The sequence below is a fragment of the Semicossyphus pulcher genome, unplaced genomic scaffold (assembly GCF_022749685.1).
Source record: "Semicossyphus pulcher isolate SPU_LCO1_2020_fin unplaced genomic scaffold, fSemPul1.0.p SCAF_7, whole genome shotgun sequence".
Taxonomy (NCBI): domain Eukaryota; kingdom Metazoa; phylum Chordata; class Actinopteri; order Labriformes; family Labridae; genus Semicossyphus; species Semicossyphus pulcher.
The window spans coordinates 9,372,080-9,390,000 of NW_027211748.1; the positions used below are offsets into that span (position 1 = coordinate 9,372,080).

General features: G+C 41.3%; 1 protein-coding gene across 1 annotated transcript; it reads left to right on the top strand.

Moving 5' to 3' along the window:
• The first annotated feature begins 787 nt into the window (after positions 1–787).
• Positions 788–17,496, top strand: stk11 (serine/threonine kinase 11). The gene is made up of 11 exons (XM_069684638.1): positions 788–950; positions 1,772–2,733; positions 8,763–8,846; positions 9,044–9,133; positions 9,413–9,545; positions 10,038–10,174; positions 10,306–10,433; positions 11,733–11,790; positions 11,908–12,101; positions 15,700–15,944; positions 16,772–17,496. Exons 2-10 carry the CDS (start codon positions 2,450–2,452, stop codon positions 15,906–15,908), a joined length of 1,317 nt encoding a protein of 438 aa, XP_069540739.1. The 5' UTR covers positions 788–950; positions 1,772–2,449; the 3' UTR covers positions 15,909–15,944; positions 16,772–17,496.
• Positions 17,497–17,921: the final 425 nt, after the last annotated feature.

Below are 17,921 nucleotides of genomic sequence, written 5' to 3' on the forward strand. Positions count from 1 at the left end.
CAGCAGAGAGACATTGACTGAAGCTGACCAGCCTGTGTTGAGGAGGGTGACAGATCAGTGAAATCAGACCTTCAGCTTGCCATTCCCTGGGGGGCTTACACAGGATAATTATAACTCCGAAATCCCAGCTAAGCAAGAGCCACTCTGGTGTTGGCCACAGCATCAGTCAGAAGCAACTTAAGCCATAGCAGGGGGTAAAGCAAGGTGTTGGTTAGTTTGACTTGTTGATTTCTTTGTTTGATGTTGGCTTGCAGCTAACTATTTTTCACAACACATTTTAATCATTAAGTGTATAAAATGTCAGAAAAATTTTGCAAGTTCCTGAAGTCTAGTGTTTTGTAATCAAATTGCTTTTTCTGAAAGTCATTCCACAATGTAAATATAATAATAAACTCCTCGCATTTGAATGGCTGGAAAAGGGGCCAGGACAGTTTAAAGTCAGGTGAGGATCAGAGGGAAGGAACGTTTTTTGGCAGTTAAAATAAATGTACTATGTATGTATGTTTTCATCATTTTAGTGCAGACTATGATTAGTGTTCATTAAAAACATAGAAGATAAACACTCAATACTGCATGGTTAAATATTAAGTGTGTATCTCCTGGAAATATCCATTTAAATTTAAAAAAAAAGATTAAAATAGGATAAGGCTGGTGAATTAAATTGAAAAGGCTCAATGATTCACAACTCAAATTCTTCATTGACAACCCTGGTTTATATGAGTGGAGGAAAAAAAGAAAACTTTGATTTGACGCATTAACGTATGGGCTGTCCGCGCGAGCAGGGGGGAGGTAAACAAGATGGCGACAACCTGAGAGGCAAGAGTAACACGAAGAGTCAGAAAATTTAACTGATTTCTCGTTTGACCCCAGTGAAACATTTGATTCACAAAGGACGGAAACACCAGGAGGAAGTAGACACTGCAACGAAAACAAGATTCACGTGAATCCAGGTGAGACCCGGTACCAAGAGTTACTAGTTAGCCTGTTAGCTAGCTAGCTAGCAATTTACATTGGAATCTGAACGGCTTGCTAGCTAGCGTAACTCCGGTTAGCTTGCGTTAGCTGGCTGTATTAAGGGGTTGTTTGGATGTAAGAGCAGTTTTTGCCCTGCTGTATTTGAGCATACATTCCCAATACAGTGAGAAAATTACGCCAGTCGCTTGTGTAGCCGCTGCTTCGCCGGTAAATGAGGTTGCTGGAAAACGCTAATCTCAACGTCAGGCAAAGTTGGCTAGCTCGCGCTGCTCATCGACCGTTAGCTCGAGTTGTGTGACGACGTTTCGGTGTTCATCCCCAACCGCTCACCGCCAGTCCTCCTCTACATTAAATTAGTTGCGGATTTTCAAATGCAGGCTTTAGAGTTGAAACCTGCTATGTGGGATGAACGTGTTCATGTAGAAAAAGCAAATGGTGAGAGTTCATGTTGGCAAGCTAGTTCATTCAAGCAGACGTGCTATGTTAGCTCACAAGCTAGCAAACAGTTAACACTCGTGAAATATGTCTATTTAAGCTGAGCGACTTCAGTGTCAGATTTTAGTCACATACCGCTCAGGTTAATTAAAGTTGGTTGCTCAATATGTTTTTGTATAAATTATAATATCTTCGTGCCTGATGTGAACCTAGCAGTAGAATGAAACCCAGTAAGGTTAACCGGTCAAGTGTTGATGTCTGGACAGATTGTTTACCAAATAGGGCTAACTCAGTCTAGAAGCAAGCAAAAGCTATGCGTGTCCTGTACTTTCTCTAATGTATAAATCACTTCTGTTTATAGGCACAAGGCAGTAGGAACCGTGGAGGCATGGAGGACACCTGAGGACGGTTGGAAACATTGGATGGCTCAGTCAATCCACTGGAGCCGGGCTGATGCTACAAATCGGGCCGATACTGCTGCAGGCGTTTGGCTGTAGACCTGTTCTTGGATCCAGTCCAGCTGTACACACACGTGTCCTGAGAAAACTGTGCTATGAAGCATGGACCTTTGACAGAATGCAGTGCTGCGTGGCCTTGAAACTAGATTGGTTTCCTCCACCTAAGGCTGTATGGTATTAAATTCATATATAGGTGATCTACAGTTAAGCTGAGAAGAATATCATTTTAGAATCACATTTTTTTCCGTTCAACTGCCCTGGTCACTGATGTAGTCATAATGCAACGTATAAAGCACTAACTTGGCACTGGACCCAGCTATTTCTCCGATCTTCTCACCTCTCAAGTATAAAAGAGCCCTAATGTTTACAAATCGTTCCCTCACCTCCTCCCTCAACTCTCAGGCTTGATTACTCCCTCTCACATGACCAGTATTTTGTAATTAATCTGTATTCCATCTTGTGGAATAAAAATACTCGGCTCAGAGTTGAAAGGTTACCAGTGGATTATTCTGCAGCAGCAATCATAGCTATTTGCGAACATTTTTGCGCAAGAAGCTTAAGCTGTGGCTGCCGAGCTAGTCATGAGTACCGGCGAGCTGCATCATCTTGACTATCTCAATGAAAATGAACTGATGGAGATGGATACTTTCATTCACCGCATTGACTCTACAGAGGTGATCTACCAGCCCCGGAGGAAGAGGGCAAAGCTGATAGGAAAGTACTTGATGGGGGACCTGCTGGGGGAGGGATCTTATGGCAAAGTGAAAGAGATGCTGGACTCAGAGACACTTTGTCGCAGGGCTGTTAAAATACTGAAGAAGAAGAAGCTGAGGAGGATTCCCAATGGAGAAGCCAATGTGAAAAAGTAAGTTTGTTTTTGGGTTTATTAACCCTTTTTGTTTAACCCTTTATCTTCCTCTTTTCTCTGCACTCTACTTGTGAAAATCATAACACCAGTGGAACCTACTTGTCACCTGCAGACTGCTTAGTAAGATGCAGGGTCTGTCCATTTAGGGTTTGTCAGTTATCCTGAGATGCAGTTGCATTATAGTAACTATCACTTCCTGTTCAGAACTTTTACATTGCAAAAATACTTATGATGTACTTCAATTTCTACAAAAAAACTTTTCTCATTTAACAAAATTTGTCGACTTGCCAAATGCATATGCATTTTACATGATATAAAATGATGACCTTTTATGGTATGGCTTCTCTGACCTCTTCAGCTGAAAGTTTTTAGTCTTTTTTTGGCCAGAATTGGGCCCTGTAACACCTGTAACCACACCGAACAGTGTGCACTCGGCACACCTTAGATATTCTGCTTCACTGCATCATCGTGGGAACTTAAGCGTCTGGAGGATTTAAAAAGCTCTTTTGGCTTGTGTTTCCAAAAGATGCCTAACAAAACAAAAATTTAAGTTAACATCTATGTGATCTAAATCAGAAAATACCTGATTTAAGGAGAAACATTGAGTGCCATTTAGAACCAGAGAGCTTTTAACACTCATTGCAGCAGATGTCATTTAGTCACTACTAAAATTTTTAGTAGGCTAGTGTCTGTTATACATATAATACTTGGCTGAATGGATAGGTCTGAAATTTTTAACTATGTATACAGAGTCTTCGCCTTTATACAAACGCAGAGCTTTGTCAACATTTAAACTTATAACAATCCTAATCAGACAAAGAGCAGGACTGCACAAATCAGAACAGAGCTTCCAGAGTAAAGGAGGGAATATAATGATATAGAAATGTATAGAGCTTTATAGTGAGTTTACATGCACTTCAGTAAATGGGTCATTGTCAGCTTTTGCGGTAACCCAGTTTTGTAAACATTGCAAAGACAAGAATTGTGGTTAAAGGGACAGAGCACAGCTAGAGGTCTTTTTTTGACAAACAGCCACTGTCTGTAGTGAGAGGGCGTCCTCAGCTGTCAAGATTTTCTTTCAATAAGTTAGCTTATTGTTTGCACATTAATGTACTATGGTCAATCAGAAGTGGTTTATTTAATCCATACAACCCCATAAACTATAATTACTGTAATGGGTAGATTTTGTGTGCATCAAACATTGATCTGTGGTGCCAGTGTATCTTAACATAAATCAGCAAATTACAATATATAACTTGAATTATGTCTTTCACTTCAATTTATGTGATATTGAGTACATCGAAGATACAATTTTGTTATCTTATTTGCAAAGATAATTGTATATCAAAATCAGACAGAAAATCTGAATTGGCTGTCATGTCTGTATATATTCAAACTTTTTTTCTGCATCCCCTCTTTCCTGATGAGTATCTGAAGTCTTAATCACATAGTGCTTTATTAAATATTACTCCAGCCTCTCACTGCGGGCCTGTGCTAATTATAGAGGAAGCTTTAGAAAACTGTCAAAATGAGTTCACAGAGAGAGACGGGGTGTTTTAAGCCGCAGTCAAGATGGCAGCAGTAAAACGATGAGAAGACTTTGGCGATGGCTCAACATGACTCTTTTTCTTGGGATCATGCTGTTGTTTTGTAGTTTGTATTTATCAGGGGTCCGTTTCAGAAAGCGGGTTTAGTGAAAACCCCGGGTTTGTTAACTCTGAAATGAGGGAAACCTCGGGTTTGCCGTTTCAGAAAGAGAGGTAACTTTAACTCTGAGTTGGTTACTATAGTAACTGTGTCTGTGAACCTAACCTGGTCGGGAGCAGGTTTTCTTCAGGAAACTCAGAGTTTCGCTCTGTCTCCTCCCTCTAGAATATAAAACCCTCATTCGACTTCCTCATTCATTCAGCCAGTCTCACGCGTGTCTTCACGCGTGTGTTTGAGCTGTTACAAATAAATAAAAAAAACGTTGTGTCTCTGTGGTGTTCTGACCCCTTTGCAAAAGTTAGTTTATAATTATGATAAAAAAAAATCAAAAGACAATTTTAGATTTTCCACCACCACTGCAGAGAGCACTCAAATAAGACGCCGTTAGAAATTTGATTTTTTTTTTTTAACTAACACAATTCAGTTTAATCAACATAAATTATAATGTATATGAAGTCAGCATCATGTTAGGGATAAAGCTAATGCACATTAAAACAGCCACTAAATGATATTTCATTAGTTTAATATTTAAAATATGATTGAAGTGAGGTTCAGCCATGAGCCTGTTCTGCCTGAGCCTTACCTTTGAATGATGTTCTGGTATTTTATTCTTAACTGCTTCCATGTATGTTTTTCTCCCGCTGCATTGCTCCTAAATTAATATAAATTTTAGCTTCCGGTCGTGATTAAGTATTAAATAAATAGACCAGCTCAAACTTGCGCATTTACTCGAGCAGCAGTTTCTTCCCACGCCGCTTCTCTCTCTTTTGCAGCTGCAGCCGTGTTAATTTATTTTTCTTAAAACATGCTCGTATTTGCTGAACGTCCGCATGAGGATTTCGAGCTGCACTGGTGTGACGTAGGAGGTCCTCTTTTTGTGTACTGTTGCCATGGGGAATCATGGTATCGGGGTATTGGTAACAATTTTAAGATAGACAATTTTAAGTTAGGAAATATCAAATAACTGGGTCTGAAAGCAGCTTGTCAGCAGCAGGACAGCAGCAGCTGCAGTTCTTCATTATTGTCTTAACTGGGACCCTTCAGCCATAGTGTTGCCCTGTACTCAGACACACTGAGAGCACTAGCAGCCCATTCCAACATTTATTGACATTATGAAGTTGTGGTAGATTGACTTGAAAACCGAAGTGCTCTTTTAAGGTCAAAGTGAAAAGCATTTATTCTTCATTTTAAATTCAAGTCACAAAACAGTTAACTGAATAATCATTCATCCCCTTCATGATGACGCACACAGATAACCCCTGGTGCAGTCCACTGTTGGAAGATGTTGGCCAGAGCTGGGTTTAATCACAGGGTCACTGTTGTTCTAGGTTAAATACACCTGCATACACGTCAAACCCCTTGTGTTTATTTTTTATTCTGGCCAAAACTACACCATAAAGACGAAGGAATATTTCAAGCAAATCTGGAATGTTGTTATGTAAAAGTACCAATAAGTGAAAACACAAGAACATTTCAAAGACACAATATTTTAGGAAAGTCATCACATAAAAAAGTCCTTGTTTGAAGGCCATTAAGAGGCCCTGAACGGTGCTGCAGGGTAAACAGTGCGCGCCACAACTTTTGCCTTGGTAAAAAAAAACCTCACATGACAGCATTGTTAGTGTTTGCCAAAGTTAAGGTAGAAGAAATAGGTTAATGGAAAATAGTGAGAGAAATTTTAGAGGAAACTTTTCTGCTCTTGATGATAGAAGTGCGAGAGGGTCTATTTAATAGATGCAAAACATAAAGCTACAAATTGATAACTTATTGCACTGTAACTAATGGTTATTTTGAATTGTTTAATCTGCTAATTATTTTCTAAAAAGTAATTATACAAACAGTAAGTGGTTAATTGTTCTTTCGAATGATTGATGTTTGCAGCTGTAATTACTAAGTATCAGTCAGTCAAATCTATAATTTGTTTAGCAGGTTGAGCAGTTTATCAAAGGAGAATGCTGAGAAACTGCCCTGTTCAGATGTGCAAAACTGATAGACATATCAACATAGTGTCAAGGCAGCAACTGCTGACAAAGGTGCCCATAGATTATTCAGTGCGTTGTACTGAAGAAGGAAAGCTACTTCTAGCTACTTCAAGCTACTAAGACCTGCCCCACTCCAACACATGTTAAGCTTCTGTTATAAACTTACTGATATACTAGGATGGTTAATCTGTATTCATGCTCATGCTTTATATTCTCTTTAAAGGTGTGTGTTTTAATATATCCTGGCTATATTTATATGTAGGACAAAGTGGCAGTTGACATGGTTGTGTCACTTTGTTAGTCGGACCACAGCAGTGTCCCATGATGTGTGCGTCTGTCTCACTCAGTGGGGGCCTTATGTGTCCCAGCCTGAGGAGGCCGGATCCTGTGAAGGCCTGTCTGTTAGTGGATGCCGTAGTGGTCCCCCAGCTTCTCCATTCAGCCTCTGTTTAGCATTCCTGTCTGCCAAACACTTCCTGCTTTGACAGGGTTGCCATGGGAATGGGCATGCTCATTCTGGCATTGATTGAGCAATGCCACTCCTGTTTCTACAGCAACACCCGAGGAATGCTGTGCCCTTGTTTGGAATGACAGGAGCGCACATGGGCGTGGGCACAAACTCTAAACTAGACACAAACTCTGGAGCAGCAGTGTGTAGATGCAGATTCTGATCATTTTTTTCATTCTGGTCTTGCGTTCCAGAGGAGCTGCCGTATCGCTGAGTGCTGAAATCCTTAAAGCCTTGCATCCTGCAGCTTTGAGCGCACAAGGTCCATCAGCTCACATCTGAACTCAGAGACTGCAGACTGACTGCAGCAGAAGCGAGCTTTAGTGGCAGTGCCGCCTCTGTTTTATGATTTGTTGTATGGAAACATACGGTGATACAGATGCAGCCTGGTTTGCTACATTTCTATCATGTCTTTTGCTCTAGCTGTTCTGCTGACAAGCAGCGATTATATACAGCTTAAAATGAGGCTATTAATTAGGCTTTTCCATATGTTAATTACAGTTCTGTTTTTATGTGTGCATGGGGTGGCTCTGTATTCTTACCAGTGCAGTGATGCAGCAGTAACTGCTTGTGAGTGCAGACGAGAGGCTGACTCGGCTCAGAATATCCATTTGTCAGTGGTAAGATTGTGTATAAGGCAGAGCACTGACACAGCTCATAAACTGCAGGCTGATAAGAGACAGAAAAGCTCCAAAGTGGTTTTAGTGAGATTGTGTCAAAGTTAAAAAGAAGACGGATGATTCCTCAGATCTGTTAGGGCACAGGCACACTCCCTTCATAGCTTTGATCGGTTATTGCGTTATACATTAAATTACATGTTTTTCCAAGAAGTGGTTGGGGAGAAAACATTTTAAATACAGCAAGAGTTTTATCTTCTACAGTTCTTGTAATGTATTCACACAGATCAAAAGTTGATCCTGTTACATCATGGTTTGTCCTCACTTAATATGCAGTGTTGATAGACAGAACTCTGCTGCGAGCACATCGGCCAGTCATGATGTCCGACACTGTTCTGATCTCTCAAGTACAAAGAAACTTGACATTACTTAAACAGTGTGCCAACTCAGAGGAGCATTTTATCAAGGTCCTTGGCTCTGCATTAATACAAATACACACTGCAATATGAAACAGAGTTAAGCTAACTGGATAATTGTTATGAAAAACCCTTTGTATTTCCTCAGTGTGTGGATGTGGGCAGCGTGTCCAGGGAGGCCTGTGGTTTGTTATCTGTACTATCTGTGTTCTTCCAATCCAGATTCAAATTCATTAGTGTCCCCCTCGCAGCTCTCTGATGAATGTTGAGTCTCCTGGTGGTTCAGCCATTCTGCTGATTTAAACCTCTTGGGTAGCGAAGTGAACTGTCAGGGTCTGTTTTTTATGGGACTGCTGTAATTGACTGCTGCTGCACTCAGGCAGTATCAAGTCTTACAGTATCATTGTTGCCATTCGGTTCCTGTGATCACATTTTAAAGAGCCTCTCATGTGTTTTTAGTCTACATTTTAATGGTCATACAAGTTTGTTTGATGGTTGGTTACTCACATTAAGTAGAAATGAATATGATCGAGAAACCGACTGACTCATGCCAGTGATAACAATGATTTGAGTCGCCAACAGTTTTCGCCCCTGCTCTACAACTCATTAAAAAATACCAGTAATGAAACCAATAATCCACTTGTGCTTGTATTACACACAGTGTTTTTGTGTGGCACCGGGCCTTTAGCCAACATTCAAAGCAGACCCGGCCAGTATTTAATGATACAGCTCTCTCTCCTATGTGTATTTGCTTTGCTTAATTAATCCATTACCTTTTTCTTGTGTCTATTTTTAGGGAGATACAGCTGCTAAGAAGACTCCAACACAAGAATGTGATTCAGTTGGTGGATGTGCTCTATAATGAAGAGAAGCAGAAAATATATCCTTGTCCATGTCACTAAATGATTTTAATTAATATTAAATGGTGCGGTCAGTACAGACCGTAAATAATGTTGTTTGTGGGCATTATTTAGATGATGTGTATTAATTGTTGTGAGTGACCAGCTTTATAATAAGCTCCCTTTATTAAAGGATCTGTCTGTTTGGTTCTGCAAATCCCCTTGACTCCTGACTTACGTATATGGTGATGGAGTATTGCGTTTGTGGGATGCAAGAAATGCTGGACAGCGTCCCAGAAAAAAGGTTTCCAGTATTTCAAGCTCACGGGTAAGGCTCTGTTTTTCCCTCCCTCTCCCCCCCCTGCTCCCTCTTTCTCTCAGTGTCTCTGCTATATTTAGTTTGAGCCTCTCTGCAGTGTTTGCTACCGACCTAAGTTTGGATCCAAGAAAGACTGCAAGGCCTCTACTGTTACAATAACTGACCGTAGATTGTGTGAACATCTGACATTGAAGCTAAAGGACTGAGTGATAAAGGTGCATCTAACATGTTTGTCATTCAATCTGTTCTTTGTCTTATTGTGTGGAACACCTCTGTTTCCTTTTACAGGTACTTTTGCCAACTCTTAGATGGCCTTGAATATTTGCACAGCCAGGGAATAGTTCACAAAGACATTAAACCAGGAAATCTGCTGCTGACCACAGACGGGGCACTTAAAATCTCCGACCTGGGAGTAGCAGAGGTGAGCTCAAGCTGCAGCATAGCATTGTTTACCCTCCAGGAGACTATGATCTGCAAATGAAGCATCTACTAATACCTATTGTATTTTTCATTTTTCACATGTTTTTGCTTATTCAAAGTGGTAGTTTAAAGTATGTACAATTTTCATTGTCATTGTACCAGTCCAGTATAGCAAAACGCTCTACTTGCTGTTCTCTCTGGGGCAGCACAAAAAGAGAGTTTAGACACTGACCCAGTACGGAACACACTTTCAGGACACTCTAGGGTCCAAATATACAAAAACACTGCTAAATATTACCACTGTCTAAGAGACAGTGAAGCAGCAGCTCAGCTGGGGCAAGCCACCATCTGAAATATGCAAAAACACAGTCAGTGGAAATGTATGATGTGTAAGCTTTAAGCTACGAAAAAATGTTTTATCATAATTAATTCTGTGGTTATTGATACACTACAACACAAACTCATACTAATCCAGTCACTTCATATTTTTCAGGCCCTTCACCCATTTGCAGAGGACGACACATGTCGCACCAGTCAGGGCTCTCCGGCCTTCCAGCCTCCAGAGATCGCCAATGGACTGGACACCTTTTCAGGGTTTAAAGTGGACATTTGGTCTGCTGGAGTAACACTGTAAGTAGGCAGAGAACGCCTTAAAACTTGATGGCATTTTAAAGCCCAAGTAAAGACAGAAGGTTTTTTATAGTTTTCTTAATATTTGAGATTTTTACAGTATTTGTTGTCTCCTGCTTCCACCCTTTCAGATACAACATTACGACTAGTCTGTATCCATTTGAGGGGGACAACATCTATAAGCTATTTGAGAATATTGGAAAAGGTGACTACACTATCCCCGAGGAGTGTGGACCTCTCCTGTCGGACCTGCTGAGAGGTGAGTTTGGCATAGAGCTTGTTGTTTTAATCTAAAGCTTTAAGGGTCTGGGTAGGTGTAGGCTGTCGTGGCTGATTCAGTCTTGTATTAATCCATTGTATCTTTATCAGTAGATAACAACAGACAAAGTAGTGCATTCATTTTAAGTGTTTTTTTGTAGAATTACAGAAAAGGATTCGACTGGAATTATAAACTTTGACAGGGACATCTTGAATGATTTCATTTCAGTTATACTGTGATATTTTCTGTGTACGTCCAGTAGGTGGTGCTGTGACACTGAAAGTCAATGCGAATCCTCAGCACAAGAGGCTCCCTCCAATCTGTAGAAATCCCTCCAGCTGTTGACGTAGTTTCCATTGATCTTGAGCCACTAGCAGAATACTAAACACCTCTTAGTCAGGCATCGCTTTTCCCAAGAAGAATGCTGCAATGCCTCTGCCTCAAAACAAATCAAAAGAGTTTAGTCTCTATAGTGAAATGTATAATCACCTGAACGGCTGTGAAATCCAAAAACAATGTTGGGAGCATTATTTTTCCACCTGCTAAAAAAACCCTACAATGATGCTCGTTATCCGTCCTCTCTTGTTGTTTCTTTTTTGTAAATTTTTTGGTGACTCATGGCGGTATTTCGAACAGTGTCTCTATCAATAGGAAGTGAGGGCTTAACCGTGACTAAGGAAAAAAAACACCACATTCTGCTGCTGCGATAACTCATCGGCTCTCCATCCCCCATTTTGTGTGAGAGTGTGACGTCTGTGTGTGATGACGCAGCACCTAAGAGATAGTCAGTCCATAATTACATGGTCTAAAATAAGCCCAGTGCCACAAAAGGTGTCCTTCAGCAGGCGCAGCACTACTATCAGCACTCTGCATGCTGCCCCTCTCTGCCTATTGGGAGACAATTACATTATTAGGTCTGGATAGGCACTGCATCACTGCTGCCTTATCACACTGACACTCTGCTTTTCTCACACATTCAGCCCACATTATGATAATTAAGGAACAAAATCTTCATTACATTGGAACAGCTGTTATGTTACTCATATTGATGTTTCCTTACTGTACCTCATTGACTCCTTAAGCTTTGCAGGATGCCTTGACACACAGTGATGAATGGGATTATTAGGTGCATTAATTCATCTTCCTTAAATGAGTTTATCACCTGTGTGCTGTTAGCTCGCCCCTTGCAGCTGCAGCCTCCCACCAGTTTACAGTAAACACTTGACAGAGAGAGATGTGAGTGCAGAAATTGTGCGAAAGATGGTTGTGATTTAATTAACCTTCATGTTTGTTTATCAGGAATGCTTGAGTACGACCCTGCGAAGAGGTTTTCCATACAGAACATTAGGCAACACAAGTGAGTGATATAGTAGAATGATCAAATTTAATACGATTAATAATGTGCGGATTTAAGAGTCTTTACCTGCATCAGCAGTACTTATTAACATGTTCGCTCCCTGCCTGTCCCTTCCAGCTGGGTGCGTAAGAAACACCCTCCGTCTGAGCCCCCTGTGCCCATCCCTGCCAGCGCAGAGAGCAGGGATCCCTGGCGGAGTATGACGGTGGTGCCCTACCTGGAGGATCTGCACGGCTACACAGAGGAGGACGACGACGAGCTCTACGACGGAGAGGATGAGATCATATACACTCAGGACTTCACAGTGCCAGGTGAGGAGGAGCTCAAACCATACTTACAGTTTAACTTGAGCTGGATTTAAATAGTTTTGTTGCCATTTCCAGCATTGTGGGGAATTGTGGTGGTGATTAGTAAATGTATTGTTTTGCGTATCCTCTTTTCTTTCTGTTTGACTTTGAGTAGATGATTGGCTGTCTGTGTGTCTGCTGTCTCATTGTCAGACGCTTCCTCCTCCTCAATGACGACACTGTACCATCCTTTTTACAAATGTGTTGCACAAAAAACATTGCTCTGTAGTTTAATGTGACCAAACTGCATCTGCAATTTTACACGAAACCACCTCCTTGTGTCTCAAAATGTGGTTAAACATGTAGACTTGAAGCTTTTGATTAACAAAGACTGACAGGCCTGCGACTAAAAGCCATAAATAACTAAAGCAATTGTTCTGTTTATAATATATCATATATAATGTATTAAACAATATTTATTTTCAACCCAAAGCTGCGAATGAGAACAAGAGAGAGCAGCTGTGCTTGAGCGGTTATATTCTAAAGCTACACACGCATAGCTCCAGTCTCAGACCAACCCTGTGGGAAGGTGCTTGATTTAGTTTGAATGTAGCCTAAAAGCACGTTTCATCCTGCATGTGTGGTCTCTATTCTGTGCATGCCTGTGTCGAGCTCTGCCTCACTCTCGGTCGAACAGATGTCAGAAACGTCCCAACACTGCCAGGCATTGTCATAGTTAATTAAGAGATATTTGTTTTTTTGTTAGTTTTTTTCTCTTTATTTGATTTTCTTTATACCTATCCAGGCTTAAAAATTAAGTATTGCTACAACCCAAGATCGGACCCTTTGATAATTTTCAGAACCAGATTACACTGACCGAACTCTAACTGAAACTGCAACACAATGAGGTAAATAAAGGAGTTAACAAATGTAGTCAGGTCCTCGAGCATAATCTATAAAAAAGGTTCTTATGTCTAATCTATTTGTTTTTCTTTTTGCGTTTACTATTAAAGCCAAGCTAAACTGTTCTAAGTAGGCTAATAGCATAAAAGATGCACAGCGTTATTGGTTACACAATATGATACATGCAACAATGACTTCTATGTACAGCAGCTCAGATTTTAGGCTTTTATTTTATTTTGACACAAATATAAGTATAAAACATGTACCCCAGTGAAATTCAAGGAAGGTATTTAAAAAAAAAAAAAAACCATGTGAGTCGTTCTCATCCACGCTTGATTTTTCTGTCTGTATGAAGGTTGACAGCTAGTTATGATTGGTCGACTGCTTCGACTTAGGCCTGGGCGATATGGCCAGAATCCTATATCTTGATATAGGATTTTGCATACCTCGATTAAGATGTATATCACGATATAGCTTTTTTTCCTGGTAATTTAACTAATAATTAGACTGAATACGATTTAAAAAAAATAAGAAAATACTCAGTACTTTTTATTTGTCAAGTTATGCAGGGCTTTCTGGAGTAGCCAGCCAGTGGGAAAAAGTAGCCAGCTACGGAGGGTCTGGGGGGAGACTTCGGCTTTGGTTGGTTCTGCCACACTTTCAAAGCAGAATTAGGCCTTTTGTACGTTTTAGCCCACTCTGTGCCCACCCAGTCACTTTTCATGTTTGGATCTTTTAATACATGACAACATGTTGTACACTGCTGTAGCCTGCTACTACAAGCTGTGATATTCTTAGACTCTCTTCTTACTTATTAATAAGAGGTTTTTGATCTGCCACTGTAACGACTGTCCCCGTATGTTGTTAATTTTTAAATCAGTAAATAGCGAAGCTGCCCGCTTTATTACTCTATATATGGCTGTGCTACAAATTTCAATGGGCGTATTTCACATCAGACATTTTTACATCCAACAGGAGGAAAAGCACAGGTGTTAATAATAACTTTAACAATGGTTCTGTTCTATTCAGGTGTTGACAGGCAGTCAGCATGCACACAACCGGGACCATGAAATTGAAGTCGCTAAATGGAATACAGCATCATTAATGCTACTATAAACACCTGTGCTTTTCCTCCTGTTGGATGTAAGACTGTCCGCTGCGAAAAAGGCCTAATTAGATGGTAATCTGCAAGAGAAATGAAGAAGAATATGGAAATGTAGGCTCTATAAAGGTTATTCATTGATGTGTAATTCATTAAGCCCATATTGTCTGTGTTGCGTATTGGGAAAACATTTGAATGCTTACTGTGCAGGCGTCACTTTGCTGCCACCGATGTTTTCCGGTGTTTTCTGAAGCAGCTCATTATGACGATGATAATAATGATGTTCTTCAATTCTTTTGCTAACATCTATCAAACGCGTGCAGGGGTGGGGTTTAAACAGACAGACGGTCATCTCTCATGCTCGTCTTGATTTAAAGCAGAGGCGAGTATTTCTAAAATGAACAGGAAAAGCAACACGCAACTTCTTAGCCTTAACAATTTTCTTGCTAATTTTGCAAAGTTGCTTTGTTGGAGGTCCAACTTCTTGCAGCCAAACCACTTCCACATGACCAAAAGTGCCCTTCCTGGGTACTAAATCCTCGTCAGAGGCCGACACGCTGCTCTGGCTTTCAGCCATGCTTATGCTTGTGATGTTGTGGTTACGCGTGGTCGGGTATGCAAATACGCCAACACGTCTTTGCACCGTGACATCTTTGATATCGTGATATGACACTTTCTTATCACATAAAATAATTACACCGATATTATCTGAACGATATGATAAGGCACAGCCCTACTTCGACTGTTGGAAATCGGTTAAAGAGGCATAAACTCAGATGCCTGAAACAGGCTACACTTAATGTAAAATGCTGACATGTTTCTTGTGTGTACAAACTTTCCCAGACTGTTGATTGACTTTGGGGCGAACAGATAATGACTGTATCGTTATATTTGAGTTCATCTGTTTCCAAACTCTTCTTTTTATCTTCTTCCCCAGAATTCAGATCTTTTATCTGTTGCTAGGCAACAGCCGGTTATAATACTTGCAGTAGTCTGTGTCGGGTATCTAGAAGTGGTGCCCCACATAAAAAACCAAATGGAGCTGCAGAATGTGAATGAAGTGCTCTAAAAATAGTCCAGTTGAAGAGGTTTTGGTGTGGGAGTATGAATGGTTTTTCCAGGATTCACTCCCACACATGCCGAGCGCTTCGGCACACAGGAGGCTTCATATAAATACAATAATTGTGCGTGTGGTAAATAATAACAGGTGTTTGAGCTGATGTTTCTTTTTAGCAGTAACTACATCTCACCTCTGTAAATGTTACAGCTCTTACAGTGTTGGAACTCACAGACCTGCTCACGCACATACACACCTCCACGTGAAATAAAAAGTCCCATCGAGGTGATGGCCTATTTTTCAGACAGCAGATTTCCTGTTGTTGTATTTCTCTTGTTTCTGTCACAGTTTTATGACCCGATATTTCACCAGTGCTGCTGACAAATTAACTTTTTAAAGGTTTCCTCTTAAAAAAACATGTTTATATTTTTTTCAGCTCTCTTATCTCTCTCTCATCCATGTTGTCACTTTCACTCTTGCTGTGGTCAGCTCAGCACTTGTGTGAAAGTGTGATGGATTTGCTTCTATCTTAACGTGTGTGTGTGTGTCTGTATTTTTAGGACAAGTGGTTGAAGAAGATCTGGATCAGGGGCATGCAGACCACAGTCCAGCTCTCGCCAAGCCAGTTTGTGTGAACGGGACAGAGGGAGGAGCTCTGAACAGCAAGGCCAAAGCCGAGCGCCGATCCTCCTCTTCGTCCAACCCCTCACGTAAAGGAGTCTCCACAGCCAGCAAGATCCGCAAGCTCTCCACCTGCAAACAGCAATGACCCCCTCCCCTCCCTCTCTCTGCAACAACCCACCCGGTGAGTGTGTGGACTGTTAACAGAAGTGCTAACTGAATTGTGCTGCAGGAGTGCTTAGAGGACACCTTTTAATACAGTCGAAGGAGGAAGAAGATTAAGATAGACAGGTAAGGAGGAGCCAGTGCAGCAATGAAAAGATCGGAGGGAGGAGAGGAGAATGTGTTTGAACAGAGACATAGAGATGAGTATCAGGCAGGAGGAGGAGTGAAAGAGGAAACCAGAGAGGGGAGAGGGAATCTGTGTTGATATTCAGAGAGCACTGCTCTGACTCACCACCGCTCCCCAGGCAAACACATGGGCGGTTCCTACAGAGTCAGAAAAACTAGATCTGGACTGGTCCGGTCTTGGAGCGTCACTTTTACTGTTCTCTGTTAGGATTTATCTTAACTTCCGGGGGTTTATAAGTGGCCCTCATTCATGCAAAGAAATAGGGCAGATTTATGCTGCAAGCGCACACACCATTTAACAGGTTGTCCTCCTCTGTTTCCAGTTACCACCCACAGTTTGCTCTTTCAATCTCTCGCTCATACAAACCACTCACGGCATGAGGCTGTTTGTCATGGGTGCACTGCAGAGGAGATGCTGTGTATTAATTTGTTCAGGCGATGACTCACCCTGGATGAGAGAAAGTGGGCTGTGGGATGTTTGTCTCTCTCATTCTCACCCCGTCGACGTGTCTTTCCGTGCTAACAGCACTAATTAGTACTTCCTTGTTATACATCTGTGATACCTTTTACTTTTCCGTCGTGATATGTGGTGAGATAATTTCAAAATAAAAGCACGCCAGACGTCTGTTAAATTCTATCCTCCGCCTCTGTCCCCCTCAGGTTGATCTGTCCCCGTCCTTCTGTGTCCAGAGTCCTCACAGTTGTGAGAGAAACCTGCTGACGTTAATGCCCCCGTACCTCCTTGGACCACTGGCCTGCAGAGTCGTTTGAAGAAGCAGCGAAAGTGACGGGGAGGAGGAGGACAGCATGAAATGTTCTTTTTGCTCTGAGACTGAGGCACTGGCTGTGAAGATGTTTTTTTTTTCTCCCATACTTTGGCTCCTTTCAACTGCTGTCATCCAGTTCTGTCATCTAGTTCCCCTTTTCACCCTCTTAGGAGGGCCAAGTGTTGCACCGGACGTTACAAACACCATCACCCGTGTACCCCCCCCTCCCATCCACCCTTCTCTCCCCCATCTTCTGTTTCTTTGACTTCCTTTGTTTTTACAGAACCCTAATGGCAGTTTTTAAGACACATTGTGATGTGCAAAAAATTAAAGAGGAAAAAAAGATGTCAAAAGTTATGAATAATTCTATATTTAGATCTATGATTAATAATTATGATAGTACTCTACTACCACCAACATAAAAACAACTGCATGCTGTACAGAGCTGGAGGAAAGGGAAAGTACTTGGTTTGTGAACAGACTGACGGACTGACGCCTTGAGATCCACCCACGCTGACCTGTTGGGGATTTTTGATTTCCATTTAGGTTTTTTTCTTTTCCTTTTTTCCAATGAATATTTTTTAATTATTATTTATATAAAATATGTCCCAAACAGGCTGTTTTGTTTGATGATCCTTTCTGTTTAATTTGAGTTGAGAATACTTTTTTATTATGCAGTACACCTCAGCGGTTTATGTCCTGTTCTTTGTTTTATTATTATTATTTACGTCGCCTTAGCAAGGTGCTAGAAATATCTAGAGCTGATGCTGCTCAGCTGCAGGCGCTGTGTCGTCACAATCACCCCGTCGTCTGTTTTCCAGTGATGCTCTTTGTTGTGCGGATCACATCAGCGGGAGCCCTGCCCCCCTCTTACGCAGCCAGGCCCATCATCAGCATCAGCCCCTCACTGGGAATAGATCAGAGAGCAGGTGAGTCACAACTCTGAGGGAGGGAGGGTGAGAGCAGCGCTTATCACGTCAGCAAGGTCGACAGAGAGGCTCTCCGTTCAACAGGACACACGAGGAGCAACGCGGTAAGGATGA